At 40.2% G+C, this 23,634-nt stretch overlaps 1 protein-coding gene across 1 annotated transcript; it reads left to right on the top strand.

The window, feature by feature from the left end:
- The first annotated feature begins 204 nt into the window (after positions 1-204).
- Positions 205-18,811, top strand: ndufs4 (NADH:ubiquinone oxidoreductase subunit S4). Its single transcript, XM_054610820.1, has 5 exons — positions 205-377; positions 2,982-3,060; positions 15,931-16,103; positions 16,268-16,341; positions 18,612-18,811. Exons 1-5 carry the CDS (start codon positions 295-297, stop codon positions 18,713-18,715), a joined length of 513 nt encoding a protein of 170 aa, XP_054466795.1. The 5' UTR covers positions 205-294; the 3' UTR covers positions 18,716-18,811.
- The last annotated feature ends 4,823 nt before the right edge of the window (positions 18,812-23,634 follow it).

A 23,634-nucleotide genomic window follows, 5' to 3' on the forward strand; every position in this document is an offset into this window, starting at 1 on the left:
AAGAAAGGGAATATGCGTCTAGGAGTAGTCCATAAAGCAAAGGTTCATTCCTCTGGATGTGCTGAGTTTCTTTCCATTAACACCATCCTCATCGTTATTTGGGATATGAAACAAACATCCGCGGCGTAAATAGACGGTAGATATGTCTGGACATGTCTTGCTGCATGTAAGGCATCCATGTAAAGTAATTTTAGCTGCTGGCATCAGTCCTCCATCTCTCAGCCAGCTGTCTTCGCCACCCGCTCGCACCGTTTGTTCCTTCGCGGTCTCCGTACGTCATTGTTGACAACAATCATGGCGTCCTCAATGTCACTTCTCGGCTTGGGACGTTTATCTGTGGTCAATGTCGCGTATAAATTGGCCCTGAATCCTATCAGGTAATAACATGTTATTGTGTATGCACTTTATATCCGGGCGTGTTAGTATGAGTCATTTTGTTTGAGACCTGTCGTCTAAAGACAACGCAAGCAGGCCGTGTGTTTGGCAGGTCACAGGCTAGCAGGTGATGACAAGCTAGCCAGCATTAAAGTACTTACATAAATCATGTTAAATGTTTTCGCTCTTTATTGGGCTCACGATGTGAGTGTACACACTTAGCTACGTTCCTGCTTGCATATAAAGTATTTAAAGTGACTCGGCTGTTAACTAATGTCGATGTTATCCCGTGTCCTTACAGCACTTGGCTAGCCGGCTAATTAGCTAATGCTAGCTTTAGCCGGTCTTGTTAACCTAGATATCAGTTTGAGACCTACAGCAGTTCATAGCTGCTAACTGCTCCACAGGTTTGCTGCAAAACTTTACCATGATCAACATTCAGCGAGACGGGAACTGTACTTTACAGCAGACCGGAAAGGTCACATTCACAGACTAGCTAACACAGCTAACTCAAGTCTACTGTAGGGAACCTAATGATTGTTGCATGGAGGCTAACAGCTACAGTCAAACTAAGACGTCAGTCTCATGTTAGTCTTATCCACAGTCCACAGTTAGTCTCGTATAAGATATTACTATACTGGACATATTCTGTTCTTTTCTATTGTATTCTTAGTAAGCAAAGTCACTTAATATGTAGTAAACTAAACACTACTGCACATAAGATCATACTCCACCAATGTGCTTTTCACTCTTAAAGTTACATCTGTCATATTACTTTCTCCGGTTTTTTTCCTACACAAATTTGTCCTGTGTTGCTCTTAAACGTCTTATCTAATCTATCCAGAAATCTGCTGAAGTAAATTAGTTGGTTACAAGAGATCTATACTTGCTTTTAAACTTTTTTAGGTACAGAATAGGAATGTGCACTATCTGGGGTTGTCATGGTGTTTGTGTTTTGATGCAACGATTAAACAGTATATACTGTCTGACTCGGGAAAAAATCATTTATTTGATACCACAATTTAATGTTTTCCTGGCAGCAAGGGCTGAAAACAGTTATATTATGTTTTTTCAATCCTTTGACTAATACAAGCTGAACAAGATCAATGATTGGCCTGATTGCTTGGCTGTCATGCTTATGATTTGATTTACAGTCCACACAACCAGTCTTTAGTCAAGGAATGGTATATTTTAGGGGAAAAGGCAACAATTGCAATTATATTAGCCACAAAATATTTTTTTATTGATGTACTCACACAAGAATATTACAATATTTTATTCTATCAGCGTCTCTTTGCCTAAACTAAGCATTTGGACGAGCAGACATCAGTTGGTGTCAGCTGACATATACCTTCATGGATTAAGAGCCTGCCTGCCACTGTTGAATGGTCCTTTTTTAAAAGTGTATTATACTAGAAAAAAGTATATATTTTTAAACATTTGAAGCGCAAAGTGGCTCTTTGTCAGGTAGAGAGGTTCCTGAAATAGTTACCATTGAGACAGGGAACTTTTTCATACTAATTTTACTAAGGTTTGTGATCCAGTGCATGTTGCCGAAAGGCTTTTGTTTAGCTTTAAAGAATTGTACAATGTGAGACACTCTTTACACAATACAAGGCCTCCTCAGCTTTAATATTTAGGCATTGGCAACATCGTGCGATGAGATAACTAAATTTGAGATGACATATTTGATTGCATTACTTAACGGAGAAATGCATGGTGTTGTCCAACTGTGAGCTCATAAAAATAGCGATGTTAAGAAATTGATATTTGATACGACAGTTTGTTGGCTAATAATGTTGGCTTTTAAGACAGTCTTTGGCAAAGTAAGGGATAAGGAAGATCAATAGTTGAACAAATTGTTGAACAAATTGTTGCTTATGGTCCCCTTGAAGAGTAATCAAACAAATAACTATTTTCATTATTGATTGATCAACCAATTCTTAAGTAAACAGTTGCTCTTTAATTATTATAAGTAGCCTTGTAAAATGATCTATCCGTAGTCAAAATCTCTTAACATTTCATTGAAACGATGACTTAAGGAACAGAATTTATAAAACAAAGAATTGCATCTATGTAGAATTTTAACAATAGGAACCATAGCTTTGTTGGTCACAATTGGGTCCTTGATTTTCTTCTTTATATTTGAATTCAAATATGAGATAATTGTAGGGAAATTCTTGATGTAAAAATCAGATAATCGAAATAAATCCACAATTGTGATTATCAGGGGTATTATCTAGAATGTGATTATCTGGAGTGGCCCTTCCTCGCTGAGCCATGATGGCACATTGCTGTTTTGTGACAGGACATGGCTGCACATTCACAAAGAGCCACACAGTCCTCGCCTGACAGTTGACCACAGCCAACATTAAGCACGTCCTGTCATTAGGATGAGAGCGAGAGTCTGCCAGAGATTCACCAGACAGAACTAATAGGTGGCGGGGGGATTCCCTCCTTGTCTCTTATACTCACCATACCCTCACCCCGCCGCTACCTCCAAGATAGTCAGCGATTGCAATTTGTTTGCGTAATTTACTTCTTTGTTTCTTGTCTGCCTTTGGAAGTTTGTGCTTGGCGTGTAATGTCGATCTAATGGTTTTCAGGTCTACAAGCACATCAACATCAAGGCTGGCAGGCAAACCAGGACAAGACACGCAACTTATTACTGTTGATGAGAAGTTGGTGAGTATCCCTCTGAGGTCAACGCGACACACAGATTGATTTTGTTTGTCTGATCTACTGTCTTCCAATTACCCTCCTCGAAAAATTGTTACAAAAAAACGCTCCTAAATCCATTGCCAAAATGAGCTTGTATTAGACAGTAGGCTTTTGTACCAATACTATGGTAAAAGTTTTCAAAGGTCGTTCTGTGTGTGCTTGCATTAATTAATCCTCTATCGGCACTCCTACCAACTTTTGATAAAAAGTTACTCTAGCTTCTGAATATTAGTTTACTAAATTGAATTTAGGTGGAATGATAGTTTAATATAACAATGTTTGATCACATTGGTTATTCAGATCTGCTTTACTTCAGGTTAAGTTATACAAGGGACATCATTTGGGGTATGGGCCAAAATAAAAGCTTTAATGAATCTGTACCCATATTGTACATTTTATGAGGGGGATTGTGTTCTCATATTTTGCCCACCTCTTCTATATCAATGAGGTCACACTAGCTATTCAAAACAAATCTTAGTAAATTGCAACATTTTTTAACAGTACCACACATTACAAAAATACATCTGTCTTATGCACTTTTAACCTTCAGTAACCTGCAGCTTTTGGTTTGGTGTTTTCATTATATTCTTTTTCAGCAACAACGTTTATAGATTGGAGGTTGAGGTCACATTTCCAACTCACATAGTGTCCACACTGCACAAAGATTGTAATATGTTATCTCTGCTCCTTTGTCCTTGAGGCAGCTTACATTTTTTTGTCCTCCTCATCTTAAGCATTGTAGTTATTATTTTGTACTGTGTATACTCCTCAAAGACAAAATATGATCAGTAGTCTTCTTCACACTCCAGCACTCCTATAACATTGTTGGACACACTATTCAAAAATCGATGCAGCAGAACCAGAAATGTTGTCTCTTTTTTTATTCTACGCATTCCTCTTCCTTCCAAAAACCTGACGCCTACATTACCCACAATGCGTCACAACTGTGGACAGTTTGGTCGGACATATATGAGGTTTTATTCATATGTTGTTGGACAGAATGCATTTGTTGCTTTGACTTGTCGTTGTGATTAAGCTTATGGAATTTGAATCCACGTTTACATGCACTATAGTAGCACTGGTAACTATAATTCTGCGTCCATATTGCCAAATGTTTAATGATGGAAACCAGTTTACTACTTTTTGTCCTAAATTCATTCTGCCCCTGTGCTACTACTGCAATACTTTCTGTCAATGATGATGATTAGTCAATACATCAATTAGAGGATTGGAAGTTAATCAGCCACTATTTTGATAGCCAGTTAATCATAAAAAAAAAATCAAACAAAAATGACAAACACTCACTTGTTTCTGCTCTTCCATTTCCTGCTTTTCTCTGTTGTGATGGGCATATTTTTTATATTTGTTTGACATTTTGTGCATTAAACAAATAATCCTCAATATAATTAGCAGTTTTATGGATAACGTTTTATCGATTAACGTATACATGGCCTCAGAGGGCTTTACAATCTGTACACATGCGACATCCTCTGTCCTTCCCTCACATCGGCACAGGAAAAACTCCCCTAACGGGAGAAAAAAGGAAGAAACCTTATGGGAGAGCGACAGAGGAGGGATCCTTCTCCCAGGATGGACAGAATGCAATAGATGTCATGTGTACAGAATGAACAGCATAACAGAGATACAACACATTCAATGTATATGACATGAATGATTCATATATTAAGAGTAGTAAGCAGAGTAATGAAGGAAAAAATTAAGACTACTTATAATAACAGCAGCAATTATTTTAGTAAAATTATAATTATGAAATAGGGAATAGTAATAGTAATGTGACTAATAATCAAAGTAGCAATGGGTGTCAGCCGGGTCACAGCAGGAGGCACGACTACGGTCCAGGTACCACAACGATTCATGGAAACCTGCGAAGCAAGAAAGCAAAAAGGGCTTCAGGGTGGAAGTAAAGCTAATATATCCCCTTAGTACAATTTATTATTAAAAAGTAAATGGAGAAAGACGACTGTAACCCAATTATTTAAAGGGAAACTTTGCCAATTTTCCAACGCCTAAGTATCGTTGCAATGTGGGTTGTATGTGCTAATGAAAGGTGAGCTCCACGATCATTTGCTGATGACTGAGTGGAATAATAAAATCCTGATGAAGCTAACATGCTGTATTTTGGTCCATTTATCTATAGCAGTTGGAGACTACATCCATTGTTTTATTTCATGACTTTCTGTGAGCAGTCTTACACTTGTCAACAGGTGTGGCTTGAGCCAAAAGAACATGAAGAACGTGGAGAACGGGTTTGAACTCCAAATGTGTAATCAAAGTTAGTTCACAGGTCAACAGGTGCCGATGAATTGAGAATAAACTTGTTCTATGAATGATGCGGCACAGCTGTAGACAGTTTTATATTTCATCGGACAGGGTCCTCGGTGCCTCTTTTCATTAAGTGATAAAGCTCAGCCTAAACATCAGTGAGCACGCATTTCAAGTGGGCAAGGTTACCAACCGTTCAAAACAAAAGAAGGATCTTTTGAAGTGAACGCTTTGTCATTAAAAGAACGAAGGAGATAGGAGATAACGGAGGAAGAAGGAGTTCGGGGAGAATGTGGGAGTCTGTTGTGGACTTGTTTTGGTGGTGGTGGTGGTGGTGGTGGTGGGGGGGGGGGGTTGCTGTGTGTGGGCAGCGTCAGTGCGCTTTTGTTCAAGACCAAAGCTGACCATACTGGCAGACAAACCTTTGGCTGAGCGGAGTGTCTGTCTCTGTCCTCTCAGTAGGGGCCACTGAGAGGAACAGCAGAGGGAAGGAGAAAAAAAAAAAAAGGGCCTCTAAAAAATGAGGAGGGGGTTGAAAGAAAAGAAGCTTGCATGGAGAAAAGTTTGTGAGACACCCTGAGACTCGCGGAAAAAAGACAGTGGCCACTTCAGTGTTGTCGGCCACAGAGGTTCCTTTGTGGCATGCTGTTGCTGGCGACGGCGGGAAGTACTCTAACGCTCACCCAGACAGGCCGAAAAAGAGAGGCCCTCAGCTGTTTACAGTACAGTGGCCTCCGTCTCCCATGGAAGAGGGCAATGAGAGCACTCTCCCTTTTGGGCATTCAGCGTATGTCAGCACGCTAGTCATTCATCATGCCGTCAATAAGTGCAAATTGCTTTCCAGTATGACCAATCAAAGGTCTCGATCCGCTGAGAGGTTATGCTGGGTTTGCACGCTGCCCGAGGAGAAGTGGTGCGCCGCTCGTTGTATAGCGCACATTTCTGAATAACCTCATTAAGATGAGGTTGCATTTTGGGCCAGGGTAAATGATATTTTGGCCTTGCTCCAAAAAAGTCTGTTCGAATGTTAGTGTGACACTCATTACCTTGTCCTTAGTTCTCGTCTGTCCCCAAAAATGCACACCTTGCAGGAACTTGCATTTCTGCAGTTTTTTAGGCCCTCTCTATTACGGGCAAATTTAGGCAATGAAGGGCAAGAATCCTCTCGCAGGTTCAAAAATGTGAACTAATCCAGTGAAGAGGATTTTTAATGGGATTTACTTACAACTTTGCAGGAGGTTGCAGGCAAAAAAAAAAGGGAAACTATTTGATCAGTCATTAAAGTGGCTTTAATCCATGTTTTTATTTATGGAAACGATGGATCTAATGACTCGTAGTGATATACCCAAACTTTCACCCATTTCAGATTTTTTGGGTATTTTTCAGCTCATTGTTTTTGCAGTAAAGCTCTACCAAAACCACCGAACACTTCCTGTCCAAGAGCGAGCGGCAGATGGACAAAGTTAGCACCTAGGTGGTCAACATAATGGAGCATTTAGCGGCTTAAGAGCCCGATAACTCCTTCAGAAGTTAGTGGAGACAAAAACCAGAGCTAAAAGGAGAGTGAGTATTGGACCATTTTCCAAGTGGACAGAAAGCCATCGGTCCATATAAGTTTGCCATATCAACCAAAAGGTGATCATATTTTGTGTTCACAGCTTGTTTCCACTGTCCCCAAAAACAGACAGAAAAATAGTGAGCATGGGCTGCTTTTGTTTGTCTCATGTGATACTAAATTAAATATCTTTTTGAGCTTTGGACTGGACAAAACGCACAGTTTGATGATGTCATCATAGACTTGAATAGTAAATAGTGGTGGCATACACATTTTTGACATTTTATCAACAGAACAAGTGGTCAATAATTGAGACGGCAGATTAAATATCAGAAAACAATCAAGGCTATACAAGTTATTGCAGCCCTACTGCGGACCGTTTTCATATTCTCTCCTCATATTTAAGTTTGAGATTTGTTCGAGCAAAAACTTTGAGGGCATTGTCTGAATTTCAGTAATGCCAAGTAAAAAGACCTGCGTGATGGAGCTCCTGTGCCCAAAGCTGTTCCCCACAGTGCCCATGCCGCCATGCCTTTGTTTATAATTACTGTTTGATTAAGCATGCTGGGCAGCTCCCAGGGTCCGGCTGGCCGGCCAGTGATACACGGCTTGACACGAAATGTCTGTGACCTCCTTCAATTAGAGTCGGGCCTTTTCGCTTAGCTCTCTGGCCCCTTTGCAGGAACGACTGCGGTTAGAAGCTTCGCAGCTGCTTCAATGTGCCATAATACAATGTCTTCCACCTATGTGAGTGTCTGAGCCTCTACTCCCGCTTCAGCCGTGGCCAAGTGGGCTCCCTCTCTCCACATAAAAGACAACACCATAATCTTAAAGCGCTTGTGAAGCCTTGTTATAGAGTTCTCTAAAGGCACTAGGGTTTTACGAGACAGAGGAGGACAGTTATTAGAGTGTGGGGGAAACGAGGGGGAAAGAGCGAGGTAGACCGGGAGAGGAAGAGAGTATTAATTTAGTAGGACCATTCCATGCTCGGCACGTTGAGTTTGCTAATCTGATATCTTTGGTTTCTCGTGCGTTCGGAGCACGATGGGATGTTATTTCCTAAGTGCTTGCTTAGGAAATAACATCCCATCTGGACGAAAGATGTGAGGATTGATTGCGGTAATGCTGTTGAGTCTAAAGGCAGGTTGTTGGTGGTTTTTAAAGGCCTAAATTGAAATCAGATTTGAAGAAGTCTCGTCTTTCATTCAAGATCTAGACCCTCAAAGGAAGCTGGATCACAGAAGATCATCTCAGTCGGACCTATTCGATTGGACGCAGTAGTTTGCTTGAGAACTCAATTTCCGCTGAATTAAATGCATTTGGAAAGTGTCACTGGCCAAAGTATCCTCAACCACTGCGACCTCAAACGGGTATTTGCTTTCACATTCGGCAAATTGCTGGAAAAAATAGGCGTGCAGGACAACGAAGACAATAAAAAACCCAGCTATCCCAACTGAGGATATATTAAGCACAAGCCGTTTAAGTCTGCAGTACGGCGGTGTATATACTCTAAGCCTGTCTCGCCTCAGACACAGAGTGACCTACAGTGGAGCAGACCACGTTCACCACCCCCCAACCCCCCATCCCTCTCCCTCTCCCTCTCTCATCCTCCTCTCCCACCCTTCCTCCCTCCGTCGCACATAGACAACTTAAGTGTCTGTTTTGTCTGGTCGCCCTCTCATACGGCGCGCTTATGCAAAATCTCTCTCGGCTCAAGTTTGGAGTAGCGGGTCAGAGGATGTTGGTCTTTGAAGAGTGCCAGACAAGGGGCTTTATTATGTATCATCCACTAAATAGTATTTCATTCATTAACACTCTCTTCCATAGAGACTAAGCCTCTTAAGAGGACTCCTCAGACCCCGTCAGCGCTGAGTAGTTTCAGGAAGTGTCTAGCTACTAAGTGTTGTGTTTGCCGAGCGGATAGAAACAGGCTCGCTACTTCTGTTTGCCTACACTTCCATTACTTCAGGCCAGTTCTAAGCTAATAGCTGTTTTTTTCTGATTTAACACATTAGTTTTGGTGTCTTGCACTATCAGAAGTGGTTTCTAATGTTTATTATACCTGTTTGATGTAGGTTAAAACAAAAATCCAACATGCATCTATTTTCACAACATGTGTGCTAGAGCTAGAATGGTTTGTCTATTAATCGATTAGTTGTAATGAGATTGTAGCAGAATGTATCGTCAACTTTGTTAATGGATTGATCATTAGTTATCTGTTTAGCAACAATGCTAATGATTCTCTGGTTCTTTGTTTTAATTAGTCATCTATGATAGTACACTGTACACTTGGTCTTGCACTGTTGGTCGGACAAAACAAGATGTCAGGGAATTATGTTTTGCCAATTTGCCATTTGCTGACATTCTATAGACCAAAATGATCTACCGGTAGAATAATCAGTTGATTAATAGACAATGAAAATAAAATAATCTTAAAATAAAAGCTTCAATGTGTGCTACTTCATACCGAGTATTTATTTTGATTTATTATTTAGATAACAGAATGTCCCAAAAATTTCTGACAAGTGCCAGAGCTTAAGGGGAAGTCTTCATGTTGCTTGCTTTTCCGTCTAACAGTCCAAGCCTCAAAGATATTCAGTTTACAATGAGATATGTCAGAGGAAAGACAGCACGTCCTCAAATCTGACAAACTGCACCCGTAGCCATTTTTGCTTGATAAATTATAACAGTTTGGGGTTATTTGTGAAGATTACCTATAAAAACACATCTGAATTGGCGGCGTCTTTGAGATGCCGTCCGGCACACACAAATAAGTGTGTCTGCATCAATCACGTTCATAAATGACCCCCTCCTTATGTCCTCTCTTTCCGATCCTCACCGGTATGTGTAATGTGAGATTCGAGATGCCAGCTGCTTCTCGTTCTCCAGTGCTGAACCACTCAAACATATGAGGAAGCAACATAATATTTGTTTCTATTAGAGACGCCCCCCTATGTCCAATCAGTAATTGGCACGCTTTCTCCACTTCAAAGAGGTCTGAAGGTGGGAACCGGCCGAGACCGATGAGTGAGGCTCTCGGTCTGGGTGTGGGCTGGACAGTGGGGGGGTTAAGGGTGATGTGTTTGAGCTTTCACCACATGCTGACTCAACATGATTCAGCTCGGCTGACCTTGTGACCCCTCCTGGCTGCCAAGCCGCAATTTTTGGCATGCAGGGGGGTTCATGCTAAGATGGGCTTGACTGTACTTGTGTCAGGGTGTCCACCATTACCGATAACATGTGGAAGTGACACCAGAAATGTTTTGTCTGAGCCAGTCATGCACAAACATCCTATATTTGTTTGTCTGTTTAGTAACTACGCTAACAGGAATACACTCTGTCCCTCAGATTAGATTTGTTAACCATTCAAGTCTTCAAAATAAGACCTCAAGCACCAATGTGTTTAGACAATTTAACCCTGTTTTAGGGCTATTCTTCTAGGAATATAAGGCACATATGTTTGCAACAAATGATTATTTTCATTATTGATTAGTCGGTTGATTATGTTTTTAATTAATCAATTATTTGGATTGCCAATAAAACCTATGGTGACATCTTTTAAAATTCTTGATCGGTCGAACCAACAATCCGAATCCCAAAGATATTCGGTTTTTAATAGTAAAAAAGACAGCAAGTCCTTACATTGGAGAAGCTGTAACCAGAGAATGTTTGGCGTTTTTCCTTCATTAAATGGCTTAGTCAATATATTATCTTCATGTCTGCCTCACATAGTCTCACTTCTCTGGTTTGTTGAAGAGTTAATCAAAATTGAGCCAGGATCATTGCAAGAACAGATGTGAATTTCATTTTTAGGGGTTTATTTTAGGTTTGGAATTATCCTCTTGTTCTAAATAAACACAAAGGGAGTATCAGGTGATTGTGTGGAACAGACATCCAGCTACTCAGTTCACTAAGTGAATGAGCAGAGAGGTGTTCAGAAGACAAGGTCCTTGTACTCACCTGTTTTTAAGCCAAATCCCAGGACGCTCCAAGCACACCAGTGTGAACCGCTTTTCAGAATTCCCCATGCAATCGATATTTTCATCTAAATGTATCTGGTTCAAAACATTAAATTATATTATAGTGATTAACTTATACATATATAATGAAAACCAGACATGCATCTTTGAGAAAAGTGTTTATAAGATTTGGGGGACAGTAGTCGCGGAGGCCAACCCTTGAAAATGCACACACGGAGGCGTGTTAGTGTTTCCCCATTGCACGCTGCTGTTTCAGAATGAAAAGGCGCGACAGTGTTTCAGCTAAGGATGTCTGTGCCTCAGTGATCAATCATCTTATCCACATCTTAAATACATACACAGTTGTTGTTGCTGCGCAACGTGTTTATCACACTCCCTGCAAACTTCAACCCAGAAAAGCTTTATTTCTGGAGCCACAGTTTTTTCGCAAATGTGCTTCATACATGTGGTGTTTCAATCCTATATTTGTTGGCCGCTGACACAGTTCGATGCATATGTTATAAGAGTAGTGTAGTGTGGGCGTTACGAGTGTGTGGTCGAGAGAAAGAGAGAGAGAGAGACACACACACACACGGTGGATGCGCTCAGAGCAGACAGCTGCTGCCGATCAGAGCAGAGAAGAAATTAACAGTAAAGCTGTCAAGTGGCAACAAATGTGTAGAGTGTTGGTTTTAGTTTGTCAATGAATAAACGCTCCAGGAGTTCGACAAGTCCCCCCCGGTGCTTCAGGACCCACGGTCTGGAAGCTGAAGCAGAAAGGTTATCTTGCTCTGTTTTCCAAAAGGAGTCCAGCCATTAACTCCCGTTTCCACCTAGTCTGGTTTTGACTTTTAGATAGAGCTGTTTTAATTATTTATCCTAAGCTTAGCTAACCGTTTCCTGGCTGCTGTTTCATATTTAGTGGACTGATATCAGTGGTGTTGATCTTCTCATCTAATTCTAGCCTAGATAAGTGCATTTCACAAATATTTTAGACTATTCTTTTGAATCAGCATATTTCTTTAATGATGGGAAAATTTGCCATCCACTCCTATTAGTGAGGGTAAAATAACAGCGCAAATAGGAAAGGCTAACGTGAATAGAACCAAGTGTCAATACACCTTGATCATAACATTACAGGATATTGTTTTCCAAAGATTTAAAATGGATTTCTATCAATTGGAAAAAGTTTTTTATAATCTGCACCAAAGCACATTTATAAATATGTAGGACACTTCTGTAAATGGAGAAATGAATGGTTGTTTTTATTCACAATTTGAATACTGTTTATTCCGCAAATGTTTGGATTTACAGCAATTTTGACCCAAAGACAACTATTCTTTATACTATTCTTCATTTTTCACCACTGAAGCATCTCAAGATCTTTGAATCTTGTTTACACAGATAATCTTCCTTCCCAGGTCTCTGTTGGAGTATTAGGGGTACCAGCTTTCAGCATTCTGGTGGGCCCAGCGGCCCCACAGCGACAAGTCCCTATGCTCTTTATTTGGCACGTAGCCTGGAGGTGTCAGAAATATCGACACGCTTTCACGTGACGGAGACTTTGCCAGCCCTTTTCCCCCCTTTCTTAAGCCCGGCATTCTGCCTGCCCAGCCAGGTATTGTAGGGCCCCGTGAAGGCCCTGTGAATAGTGTCAAACTTGATAGTTCTCATTTTGCTTCCTGTACATGGCAGAAGAAAAAGTGCCCACCGTGTGGGTTTTCCTTTTGTGATGGCCCTCTCTAGTCTTCCTGGGAACACACCACATTCCAGTCACAATCATCCTCTTTGTGAATCCGGGTATTGTGGGTGAGTCTGTTATGCCGATAACCCTCCTGGCTTTCAGTGTTATGCATGCAAGTATCATAGAAGTCTAGACTCGTATTTTTGCAAACAATGCCAGATAATGAGCAGAGTGTTTTCAGTGATTTGGCAGAGCTTTTGTTTTGACACATCCTCCCTCATTCATGAAGGACTTTTTGTGCTTATCTACGCCTAAGATGTGATTTAAGGCCTGCTACATCTGGACAAATTATTGCGCCAGTTCACCATACATGGGCCTCATGTGTCAGTTATGGTTTATGTAACGTACATACGCGTAACCATAGTCTGGCCTGCTAATCCCAAGGGTATAATTCCGAATGCGTCTGGGAGACGGATTTTCACGCATCCATCCCCCAGAAGACACCAGAGCTGCTAAACGTTTCTGACCGCAGATTTGATTTACCTCAACTCAGAAGGTACTGTTTGTACTTGATTCACAACTCCAAATGTGTTATGGTTCAATGTGTGCAAAGTATTTTAATGGTTCTTGTCTTTCCTCCAAAACTCTCAGGAAGTTTTTCTAACCTCTCAAGTGCAAATCTTTTGATCGTTACCCCATTAAAAACATATATCCTGCAGAAATCAATGTATTATCAACATTTTTTTTTTTTTTTTTTAACCATTCTGTTGCTCACACTGTGTGTCCTGTGTTATATATTGTGTCATGAACCGTCCACCCTCTTGGGTGAAGAGAACATGTTTTCCTCCTCTCTGTGACAAGAAGGAATTGTTAAGGTTAAGTAGATAGGGCAGCCGGAAATAATTACCAAGCACTTGTGAAGTCTCCCCCCACCCCCAACTCCCCCCCTCTTTGTTCGTCTTTTCCCTTTCATTTTAACAATCTTTTCAACGTGCAGATCTTGTTTATGATTAAATTCAGTCTGGTCTTGCCTCCGAGCATGGCACTAGATGTTTCACTGAAACGAGCAAGAGTTTAGCAGTTGGACCTGTAAATTACTGAGCTTAAATACCACTGGAAGCTCCTTTGCCAAAGGGTAGGCAGGCTTTTGTGTGGAGTTCATGCAAGACGACCTCCTCTCTACAAATCAACTGGCAGATGACAGACAATGATGAAAATTTGATTCTTTGAAGTTGTAATGGCCATTGAAATGTGTAAAAATCTTGCATTGAAAGGAGAGCGCCCTGGAAAGCCCTCAGTCTTGGGTGGCTGGTGCCTCCGTGCTGGGAGGTTCGTCTGTGTTTTGTCGCCGACTTCCCATTGCTTGTTTGCTAATTCCCTGAAGAATTGGACCAGATCCTTGATAGGAGCTTGAAGGGGCTCCAGTTGCTCAGGAATATGCATTTAGTACACCCATAGGCCCCTCCTCCTCCTCCTCTTGTCGCGCTGGCCTACTTTCTGATGGTCTGGAATAAATCACCTAAAGTATTAGGCATTAATTTCATGCAAAACAGTGAGAATAACAGCATAAAGATGGCTATTATATATACATATGTAAGCTATAGTTTCATTCTGTTTTTATAATGCTGTTAATCATTTATGCTGAAATTCTACATTCATTTAATGTCTTAAACCCAAAAATGTGAAAGACTGAACCCTTGCCTCAGAGGAGTTCATTGAACACTGATGGACATTTACAAGCAACATATAAAAAAAAAAAAATCACACTCGCACTTTATTTGTAGTTAGTTGCAACAGTTGTGCTGGCAGAGGCGAGAATTCCGGGCAGAAACAATAAAAATACTATCCAAACTCTTAATTTTACAGTACCTATAAATAGTATTCTTTGGATTTTTCATGTTTTATTGTTTTTCTGACATTGAAGATGTATTTGATCTATTTTTGACGCCAAAATATTTAAAAGTGGAAATAAATCTCTAAAGATTGATGTGTAGTACAAAAATATTAAGTACTTTTTATAGCCACTGAACGTTTTCCTAACTCCATTTGACACTAAGGACATGTTGTCAGAGCTTCAAGTTGTATTTTAAAACACCTGCAAGCTAACTGTCAGATTACCTTTCTCGACAAACACGCACATATATCTTTGCATGACCTCTTATTCTTTGTAGGGGAGGAAAAAGACATCAGTCACAAAGTCAAATGGAAGTCAGAATGGTTTTGGAAGACCGCTGGTTGCTCTACAACAAAAAAACTTTGTTTAACCATTTGTTATTCTCATACACATGATTTTCTTCTCATAAACGGGAATATTTAATTTAGGGGTGGGCGGTATACCGATGTCATCATTGTCACCACTTTCAGCCACGACATGGATTTTGCTATAATGCCTACACCGTAAAAAACACACACATATTTTGGTTTTAGCAAACACACAAAGTACGAGGAAGATACAACACTCGATGATCTACGTCAAGGAACCTCTTGCTTTTTTCAGCCCATGTGTGCAGCCGCGCTGCTCCCTGTCATTGGGTGTTTTAAACAGCACTGGTCCAACAGCTTCCACACTGTTTACAAAGTCCTTATTCATGTGTATTGAGATGTAAAAGGTTATGTCAGCTTTCGGTTCCTTCAAGGACGTAAATTATTTTAAGTGTAATGGAAATCCAATTTGGCTGCGATGGAAAAGACTTTTCACATTTTTCCTGTTTATTATTTCAAAGTTATTTCCCAAGCATTGTTTATTGCTGTGATCCAGGTTGCTACAAACTCTGAATGACATTTCAATTATTGGGCAAGCTGCTTGTCCCAAAAACAGCTTATAAAGGAGCTTATAAACACAACTGTTTATTAGCCCAATTTTTTTTTTTGTGATACAGTAATATAATACTGTCACTGCAAAAAAAAAATACCATGATGTAAATTTAAGGTCATATCACCCAGCCCTAATTTGACTGCTTTTGGTTTTTCTTTTGTAGCTTACCTACACTAAAGCTGATTAATCATCGATAAATCATTTATTTGATACACATTTTATAACATTACTCATGTATTACTTAGTTTCATTCAGTTGTTTTGCCTGCATGCTTAAATTGGGTCCTGGTACAGAGCTTAAGATTCACAGCCCGTCAGCACAAACGTGTTGGTAACATTGATTTGTTAATAAGTGCGATCAAATGAGGTCAAACTTGATTGTAAGACCTTTCCATAAATTAGGTGATGGATAGCTCCAGTATGTTTAGGTTTAAAATTCCCACAGCCATCAAAAAAGGTTTTAATCCCTGGTGTTTTTCGGACCGATATCAACACCGTTTCTTACATTAGGACTTGCTTTATTTCCCTCTGTCCCTCAGGACATCACCAGTCTGACTGGAGCCCCAGAGGAGCACATCAAAACACGCAAGGTTCACATCTTTGTGCCGGCCAAAACGGCCATGCAGTCAGGAGTCAACAGCACCAAAAAGTGGAAGATGGACTTTGATACCAGAGAGCGCTGGGAGAACCCGCTGATGGGCTGGTCCTCAACGTAAGAACCTCCTATCTGTATTTGTACAATTTATAGAGGATACATTTATCCTTAGACATTCTGTGTAAAGTTTTTGCATTTTGGATAATAAAAACATTTCTTAATATTTTTGCCTCCAATTCTTTGACTTATGTGTCGCTAACAGCCTTTTTTTTGCCTTTCAGGGCTGATCCCTTGTCCAACATGGTGCTCTCCTTCTCCTCCAAGGATGATGCCGTTGCTTTCGCTGAGAAAAATGGTAATTCAAGAATTTTCCAAAATTTTAGAGGGAACAAACAATGCCTCCACTAATCATGGACAACCAGCTCAGTTTTTAAAGTGTCGTAACAGAGTGAGGACACGCATTTCTTGGTGTTGAATGAACAGACTGTTTGAGAAATTCAAATGACGCCAATTTAGGTAGATTTTAAAGATTTAAACCTGTTATTAGTTGTGTTAGTAGTACTATTAGGAGTGGTAGTAGTAAATTACAGTTGTTGGTCGGGGGATTGTGACACTGATAACAAGTGAGGTCGTTGCCAGTTTTGCAGCATTGACTGCATCAGGGAGTGATTGGATCTGTGCTGGAGTAACTAGATTAACTCTGGATCAATGTGCACTTTTATCCAATCTAAAATAGAGTCAGTTACAGCATCTTACATAATGCAAATCATCACTGGCGCACTTGACCATCCTGGATGGTAACTGAAAGCCAACAAAATCACCTAGATCTAGCAGAGAACATCATACTCTTTTGTCAATGAAAATATGATTTTTTTTTTTTTTTTAAGTATTTTACACACAGGGGGCTTAACTAGTGATCGACAAGAAAATGCGAAATACTCCACTGCAAATATTTCACATCAAAATCACACCTACCAGCAGCGATGCGCATTTGCGATAGTTGCGACACTTTTTCAATACAAGGTTAAAAGGATTTGCATGGTAAGATAAATGTCAGGGGAGTTGTCCTCATCCAGAAAGTCATCTTGGGTCTGTATACTTTCTGCGCTCCTCTATATTCTGTGCACTGCTTCAGCCGGCACCTCAATAATGGTTCATTTTAAAGTTGCTGACTACTCTGTCGTTGTCGGTCTCCTCCATGCCGATGAATACGGTCATGGTCCTGACGTTGATGAATTTGTATAGTGTTGTGGAGTGCATTCCTTCAACTAAATGTAACAAAAACTAAGGGCATGAGTGTTGATTTGAGGCATCAGCCCTCAATCCCTCAGAAGACTATCATCAAGCGACAGGTGGCACACTCTGTAGGCAACTACAAGGTGCCATTGGATTTTTATGAATAACAAAACTGAACTTGCTGTGTAAGGAGGGCCAGCAACTTTTGTTCCGCCTTCGGAAATTATCTCAGTCTCATGTTGACAAGATCCTCATGATCCTATTTTATAGACCCTGTACTGAGTCTGTTTGAACTTTTTCTTTAATCTGTTGCTACGGGAACTCAACATCAAGTCCAAAAATGCCAGATCCCAGATACTGAAAGTAAGCAGCAAGATCCTGGGTGTACAGCAGAGTATGCTATCTGGCCTGTTTAACAGACCGGTAGGGAGGAAAGCTAAAGCCTTTCTTTCTGACAGAACTTACATCCCACTTGTATTCAGGACACCACTCCCCTCTCTCACTGTAATATGTGTATTTCTGCTTTAATGTATTGTTAGGAGCCTTGCCTCTGTCTGAGGTAAAGTTTAAAATGCTCTGAGTGAATTTGAGTTGATCTTGTATGTGCTGACTTTGTCAAAGGTTGAAAGGAATAATAAAGTTTGTGGCCTTGGTTCGGATGACGGAGCCTCCCTGTTGTTGTACACTTCAGTGTGCATATTAAATATGCTTCTCACAGCGTGATAGGTTGATGCCTTTCTTCACGGTGTGAAAGCTCTGAAAAATCAACCTTGTTCTGGGAAACAAAAGGCCGCTGCTAGTTCGCTACATAATGTTACCATTCTCTGTGAAAGTACCCATGACTAAAACAACAATTCAAAAAAATAAACTGACATGCGAATTAATCAGACAAAAAACGCCCCTTGTGTGCAAAAAGTGCTTTTAATGTTCGCACTTTATTAAACCGTTCAAACCAGAGTTTACATCAGGTGATAATGAGGAGTAAAACAGCACCTTTAAATACCTTTATGGCAACGTCTCGTGAGAATGTTCCAGTCTCACAACAAATCTAGTAATAAAACATTACCTTTTGATCGACTAATACGATCGCAATTTCAACACAGTGCTGCGTTAGCGAGTTAAACACAGTTGGTTTAGTTTTCTGTCTAGCAGAGCTCAACAGAAGGTTTACTTTGATTCAGAGAACTGAACCATCTGGGAAAGTTTGATGAAACTAAGCAAAGGAAACTGGCTTACTCTGTTTATTGCACCATGAAAGTGATTAGTGAAGTCCTGACTACACACAGCCTGTTGATGTCTACAAAACACCTCATTGTTTTTGGAACGCATCCAGAGTGAATATACGTGACGTTCTCACCCCCATCACTTACCCTGATGTTTTTACTTCAGGTTGGAGCTACGATATAACAGAGAAGAGGACCGCAAAGCCCCGGGTCAAGTCTTACGGAGCAAACTTCTCCTGGGATAAGAGGACCAGGAGGTCTGCTAAGTAAACTGAAGACACCCATCTGTTAATGAACGTCAGTTTGTCCCACAGCTGACCTGAGTCATTTTTGTCAATAAATGCATAATTATGTGTGTGAACCAAACATTTGGGTCCTTATCGCTTTATTCTTCAAACAATCACCTCATTACTGACTACTTAACATAGTCTACCCGATTAATGAAGTGTTTGTTCTCCGAGTCGAGTTGTGCAACAGCAAAAAAAAAGGGGAACATATTATTACAATTAGCACCAGATTAAACACAGGGATAAACATATCTGGAGGCCAAAAACGCTGACGTTTTTCCTGCATGTGTGTCTCTATCCTGTAACCTGAATTGTTTCAGTCTTTCGAAAGCTGCATAATTATTTTAAATATAATAAAAACTGTTAGGACTTTTTGTACTACATCATCTGTGCATTGACGCTATGTTTTATGAGCATTAACCTAAAATGTTAACTTTCACTATCCTTTTTAGTGAAACCTGCAACATTAACTTGATTCTGATTTCTTTGGTATCATTTACAAAAGAAAGCTGGAGCTACTAATTCTTGAACTGCAACAAACTTCCACTATCTTGAATAATCTAATTATTGTGTGGTCTGTAAAAGGTCAAAAAAATCCCTTTTATAATTTCATAAAGCCCAAAGTGGCATCTGAAAATGTGTTTGTTGTTGTCGACCAACAGTCCAAAACCCCCCAAATATTCAGCTAACTATCATTCAGAACAATCAAAAACATTAAATCATCACACCTAACACAGTAAAACTAAAGAATGTTTGGCATTTAGCTTGTAAAATAAACTAAAATGTTAAAATCCATTTTCAAAATGGTTGCCAATTAATTTTCCTGCCATTCACCTGAAGCTAATTCAACTTTTCTGGTGCTCCACATTATACCATCATATTTTGAAAAAAAAAACCTGTTAAAGTTAGCTGTTTTGGTTGGCTCAGATTCAAAAACCCAACCATCTTTTCCACATATTTCAAGTTTATTGCCGAATTCCAAATAGTGAAGAAACCTGTAATGCTGGATAAGCAGTTTGCTTTTATATGAAGTACAAACTGATTTCCATTTTTTTATGCAACAGAAAAAAGCTATTTTGTTCTTGTTATTTGCCTACAAAGATAATGTTTCAATAAGTTAATAATACTATATTTTTCTCCCTATTGAGATAAGGTTGAAATCTTTGTAAAACCCTTAAATTCTTTGAAATGCCCAGCTATTTACACTTGGCAGTGTACTTGCTGCCAGCTCTTGTTTACGCTCTTTGTGTTCAGTAAACAGTGGTGTTACTCTGCGCCGAGTCCCAAACTGCGTGACTGCACTGATATTCACACACCAATCATGGGCGCCTAATTGGTATAGCCCTTCGTTAATTAACGCACTGCATTGCAAATCTTTCACAGACTTGCGCTCGCTATTTATTTTGTTCTGTCACTCGGCACATCAAAAGAGCCGATCTGATATGAGTGTAATGGTCCATCAGAAGGGGCAGGACATGAATGACAGCATGTGTTGCTTTTCCCTTTGAAATCCCCTCGGAGAGAAGCAGCGGGGGAAAACACTCTTGGCACAACTTAGCATCATAAAAGTTGAAAGCATTCCGCAAGTCTTGGCCCATAAGCACAATAATGTATGTGAAATGAGAATGGCGGCGCAGTGGCATTGTTCAAAATCATCATTACAACGCAAACGTCCGCGACATAACTGCTCTGATCAGTCAGGACATAAACGTTGGCTTAAAGTTTTCAGTATGACACACAGTCCTAACAGTTTACTAGCCATAGAAACAATGTTTTTGTAGTATTGGCAGGGAAATAGACAAGATTTTATGTCTAATTTAATTGAAATGATTTCAGTATCACCATACGTAAACGGTCTGTTCACATGAATTACAAATATATTGGTGGTATGATGGCATGACTTGTTTTGCCCAGATTTGTCTGTTTCTGATATTACTGCTGCCACCCCAATACAACGAAGATGGATGTCATTATGTTCGTGGTGTGCACACAGCAATGAAAAAAAATGAACGGCAACATCTCTATTCAGAATCAGTGTCTATTTTAGTTTGGATAATCCAAAGGCCTCACCATGAGCAGGGTTATTATTCAGAGAAAACAGCAGTTTCAGACCACAAGCACAAGAACTAATAGTTTATGGGGGTAGAGTGCAACATGAAGAGCAGCACAAGGCTACAAAGCAGCTCAGTGGGATTGCGACAAACTACCCCGGGGAATTCAGAAAGCTGTACTGTTAAATTGTCACCTCCATCATAACCACTGTCTATGGCCAGTGTCAGAATCCCTTTGGTCTGTGTTTTGACTATGGCTCGCACAGCTGCTCTGTTCACTGGAAAACTCTCAAGGTCGAATTTGCACTATGTAACGGGAACAGTGATTCTGAAAAGACGTTCAATGTAATTTTCCAATTCTGTGACCACCACCAAAAAAAATCCCATTTACTTCCACTGAATTGATGTGGTCCTGCCAGAATTGAGGTAGCCTGCCAGCCAATCAACACATACAAATAGGATTAAAGAAGACAGTCCATTTCTGTGTAATTAATCCATGATGTATAAAGCATGTGTAAGATATTTACACATAGCACATTGATTGCATATGTGCTGAGTGCAACCTGCACTGCAGCATACATTGTATTTGGACCTGCTCGTTATAGCAGTGTTTTGTAGTGTTTTCAGACACTTAACAGTGTCATAGTGTTTTATTGTTTTATGGGTTAAGTAATAATTGGCCCCGCCAGCTGGAAGATACAATAAAAAACTCTGCAGCGGGTGATGCTGGCGCAAGCCACAATCTATGTTACCCTTCATTCATCATCATGCATTCAAATGTTATAGTGCCACAAGACCACAAGAAAGTTAAGGAATTCATGTAAGACTTTTGTGTCTACAAATAAAGTTTTTTCCATTAGGGTTGAAATCACAATCAGTCATGAATTGTTTTATTTTCTGTTCTTAAAGTAGTTCAGCCTCCTGTCAAAAACTATACTCTGTTGGAAAGTATACAGGCCATTATCGAACCGTGCGCCCTGCTTTGACTCAGCAGCTGGACCGAAGACCTGATGTGAAAGTTTTAGTTTGAACGTGTGCCAAAATGTTTTTTTTAATGGAGCTTCTCTAAATACCACACACACCTTCACTCACGCAAACCGCTCTCTGGCCCACAATGACCTAATGATCACTGCTGTCTGTGGACGCTCACTACTGTGAACTCCCCAACCCAGGCAATGAGGCACGCAACCTGGCTTGTCTGCAGCCAAAGTGTGTGTGTGTGTGTGTGTGTGTGTGTGTGTGTGTGTGTGTGTGTGTGTGTGTGTGTGTGTGTGTGTGTGTGTGTGTGTGTGTGTGTGTGTGTGTGTGTGTGTGTGTGTGTGTGTGTGTAGTTTTATGTGTGTGTGTTTTTAGTTTATGTGCAAGTTGTGTGGACCGGAGCTTGTTTTGAAGGGCACAGATTGATGATGACTTCTAATTATTGAAAAACAAAAGCTGTTAGCAAGCAACGCAAAAAAATAAAAGCAAGCCTGAAGAGATCCAAATCGGAGGGTGGGCTAGGATCATTATTGGTCAACGAACATTTCTCAACTCATATTCTGGATCACCACATTTGCTCCTCGCGGGCATCCCCACTACCTCTGAACCTGAAGAATCAAAAACTAATTCCTGTGGTTTACAACTCAATTATAATTTTGACCCAATTCAGAAAACATTTCATTTTCACACAAATAATTTGCCCTATTTATAGAGTTGCGTTTTATTGTTGATTATTTATAGAGCCGCAACGATCAGTCGATCAGTCTATCGCCAGAAAAATGCCGCAACCATGTTGATAATCAATTGACAGTTAATGACATTTTTAATGCAAGAATGTAAGAGAATGCTGTTAAATTGCGTCGAGGTACGGGAGTGTCTGTACTGGCAGTTCCGTTAGCTGTTAGCAGTTCACCAAACACACCTGTCAAAAACAACAAATGTGAGCCGCATAGCAGTGGCTGAGAGGTAGGCAGCAGTGTGTGTACTGGTAGTTTCGTTAGCTGCTACCCAAACAGCCCCCCTCCATTCTGTTAGCTGTTAGCCAAAAAACAAACTGTTATCCCCCCAATGTGGGTGTAGAGTAGCAGATCGGGGGTCAGAGATGCACTCAGCTGTGTTATCAGTAGCAGGGGGCGGTAAAGAGTAGTGAGTGAGCAGTCAGCACAGTCAGCAGGCAGTCAATGTCAGTAGGCATTAAAGGGTGTTTTGAATAAGTGTGAACCACTACAACCATGGGAGGTCGTTGTGCATGCAGCCGTAACAGGGCACCAAAAATGTAATGCAGTTGCTGCAGTAGAAAGCAAGATTATCCATGGACAGACACAGAGGTGCACACTCACTCACTCGCTCATGGACGTACGTTCGAACCCCACCGATCACATGATCCTCTTGGCAGAGAAAAAAAGTCATAGTATAGACCCATCTACCTTAAGTTATTGTATAATATGTTGAAAAAAGTCATAGTATATTGTGTAAAAATAGCAATAAAAGTCATATCAATTGTGGAACAATCTAACAAAAAGGGTTAAAGTAAAGTGAGCTGACAAAAGTCATTAATAGACAGTTTTAAGTAAAAAAAAAGCATACTAAAGTATGTCAAATAAATCACAAAAAGTAATAGTATTGTATGTTGAAGAAAAGACCAAGTATAGTATGTAAAAAAAGTAATATAAAAGTCATAGTATAGTGTATCAGAAAAAGCCTTAAAGAAAGAAGATGGCTGCCAGTTGCTGCCACCAAAATGTAGGTCTGGAAAATTACCACCCACCCCTGAAGTGGCTGGTTATATCTCAAATAATCCAGCAGTTCTAGTAAATTCCAGTTTGCGTGTTTGAGGTTTTTGAAAAAAGTGTGATAAAACAAAATGTGAACC

Source organism: Anoplopoma fimbria, chromosome 13, assembly GCF_027596085.1.
Source record: "Anoplopoma fimbria isolate UVic2021 breed Golden Eagle Sablefish chromosome 13, Afim_UVic_2022, whole genome shotgun sequence".
NCBI classification, from domain to species: domain Eukaryota; kingdom Metazoa; phylum Chordata; class Actinopteri; order Perciformes; family Anoplopomatidae; genus Anoplopoma; species Anoplopoma fimbria.

Bases quoted from the DNA above. Each gene is read 5' to 3' on its own strand.
- ndufs4 (XM_054610820.1), top strand. From the start codon at position 295: ATGGCGTCCTCAATGTCACTTCTCGGCTTGGGACGTTTATCTGTGGTC. The intron at 378-2,981 runs GTAATAACATGT...AATGGTTTTCAG, and splicing joins TTGGCCCTGAATCCTATCAG to GTCTACAAGCACATCAACAT. The intron at 16,342-18,611 runs GTAATTCAAGAA...TTTTTACTTCAG, and splicing joins TGCTTTCGCTGAGAAAAATG to GTTGGAGCTACGATATAACA.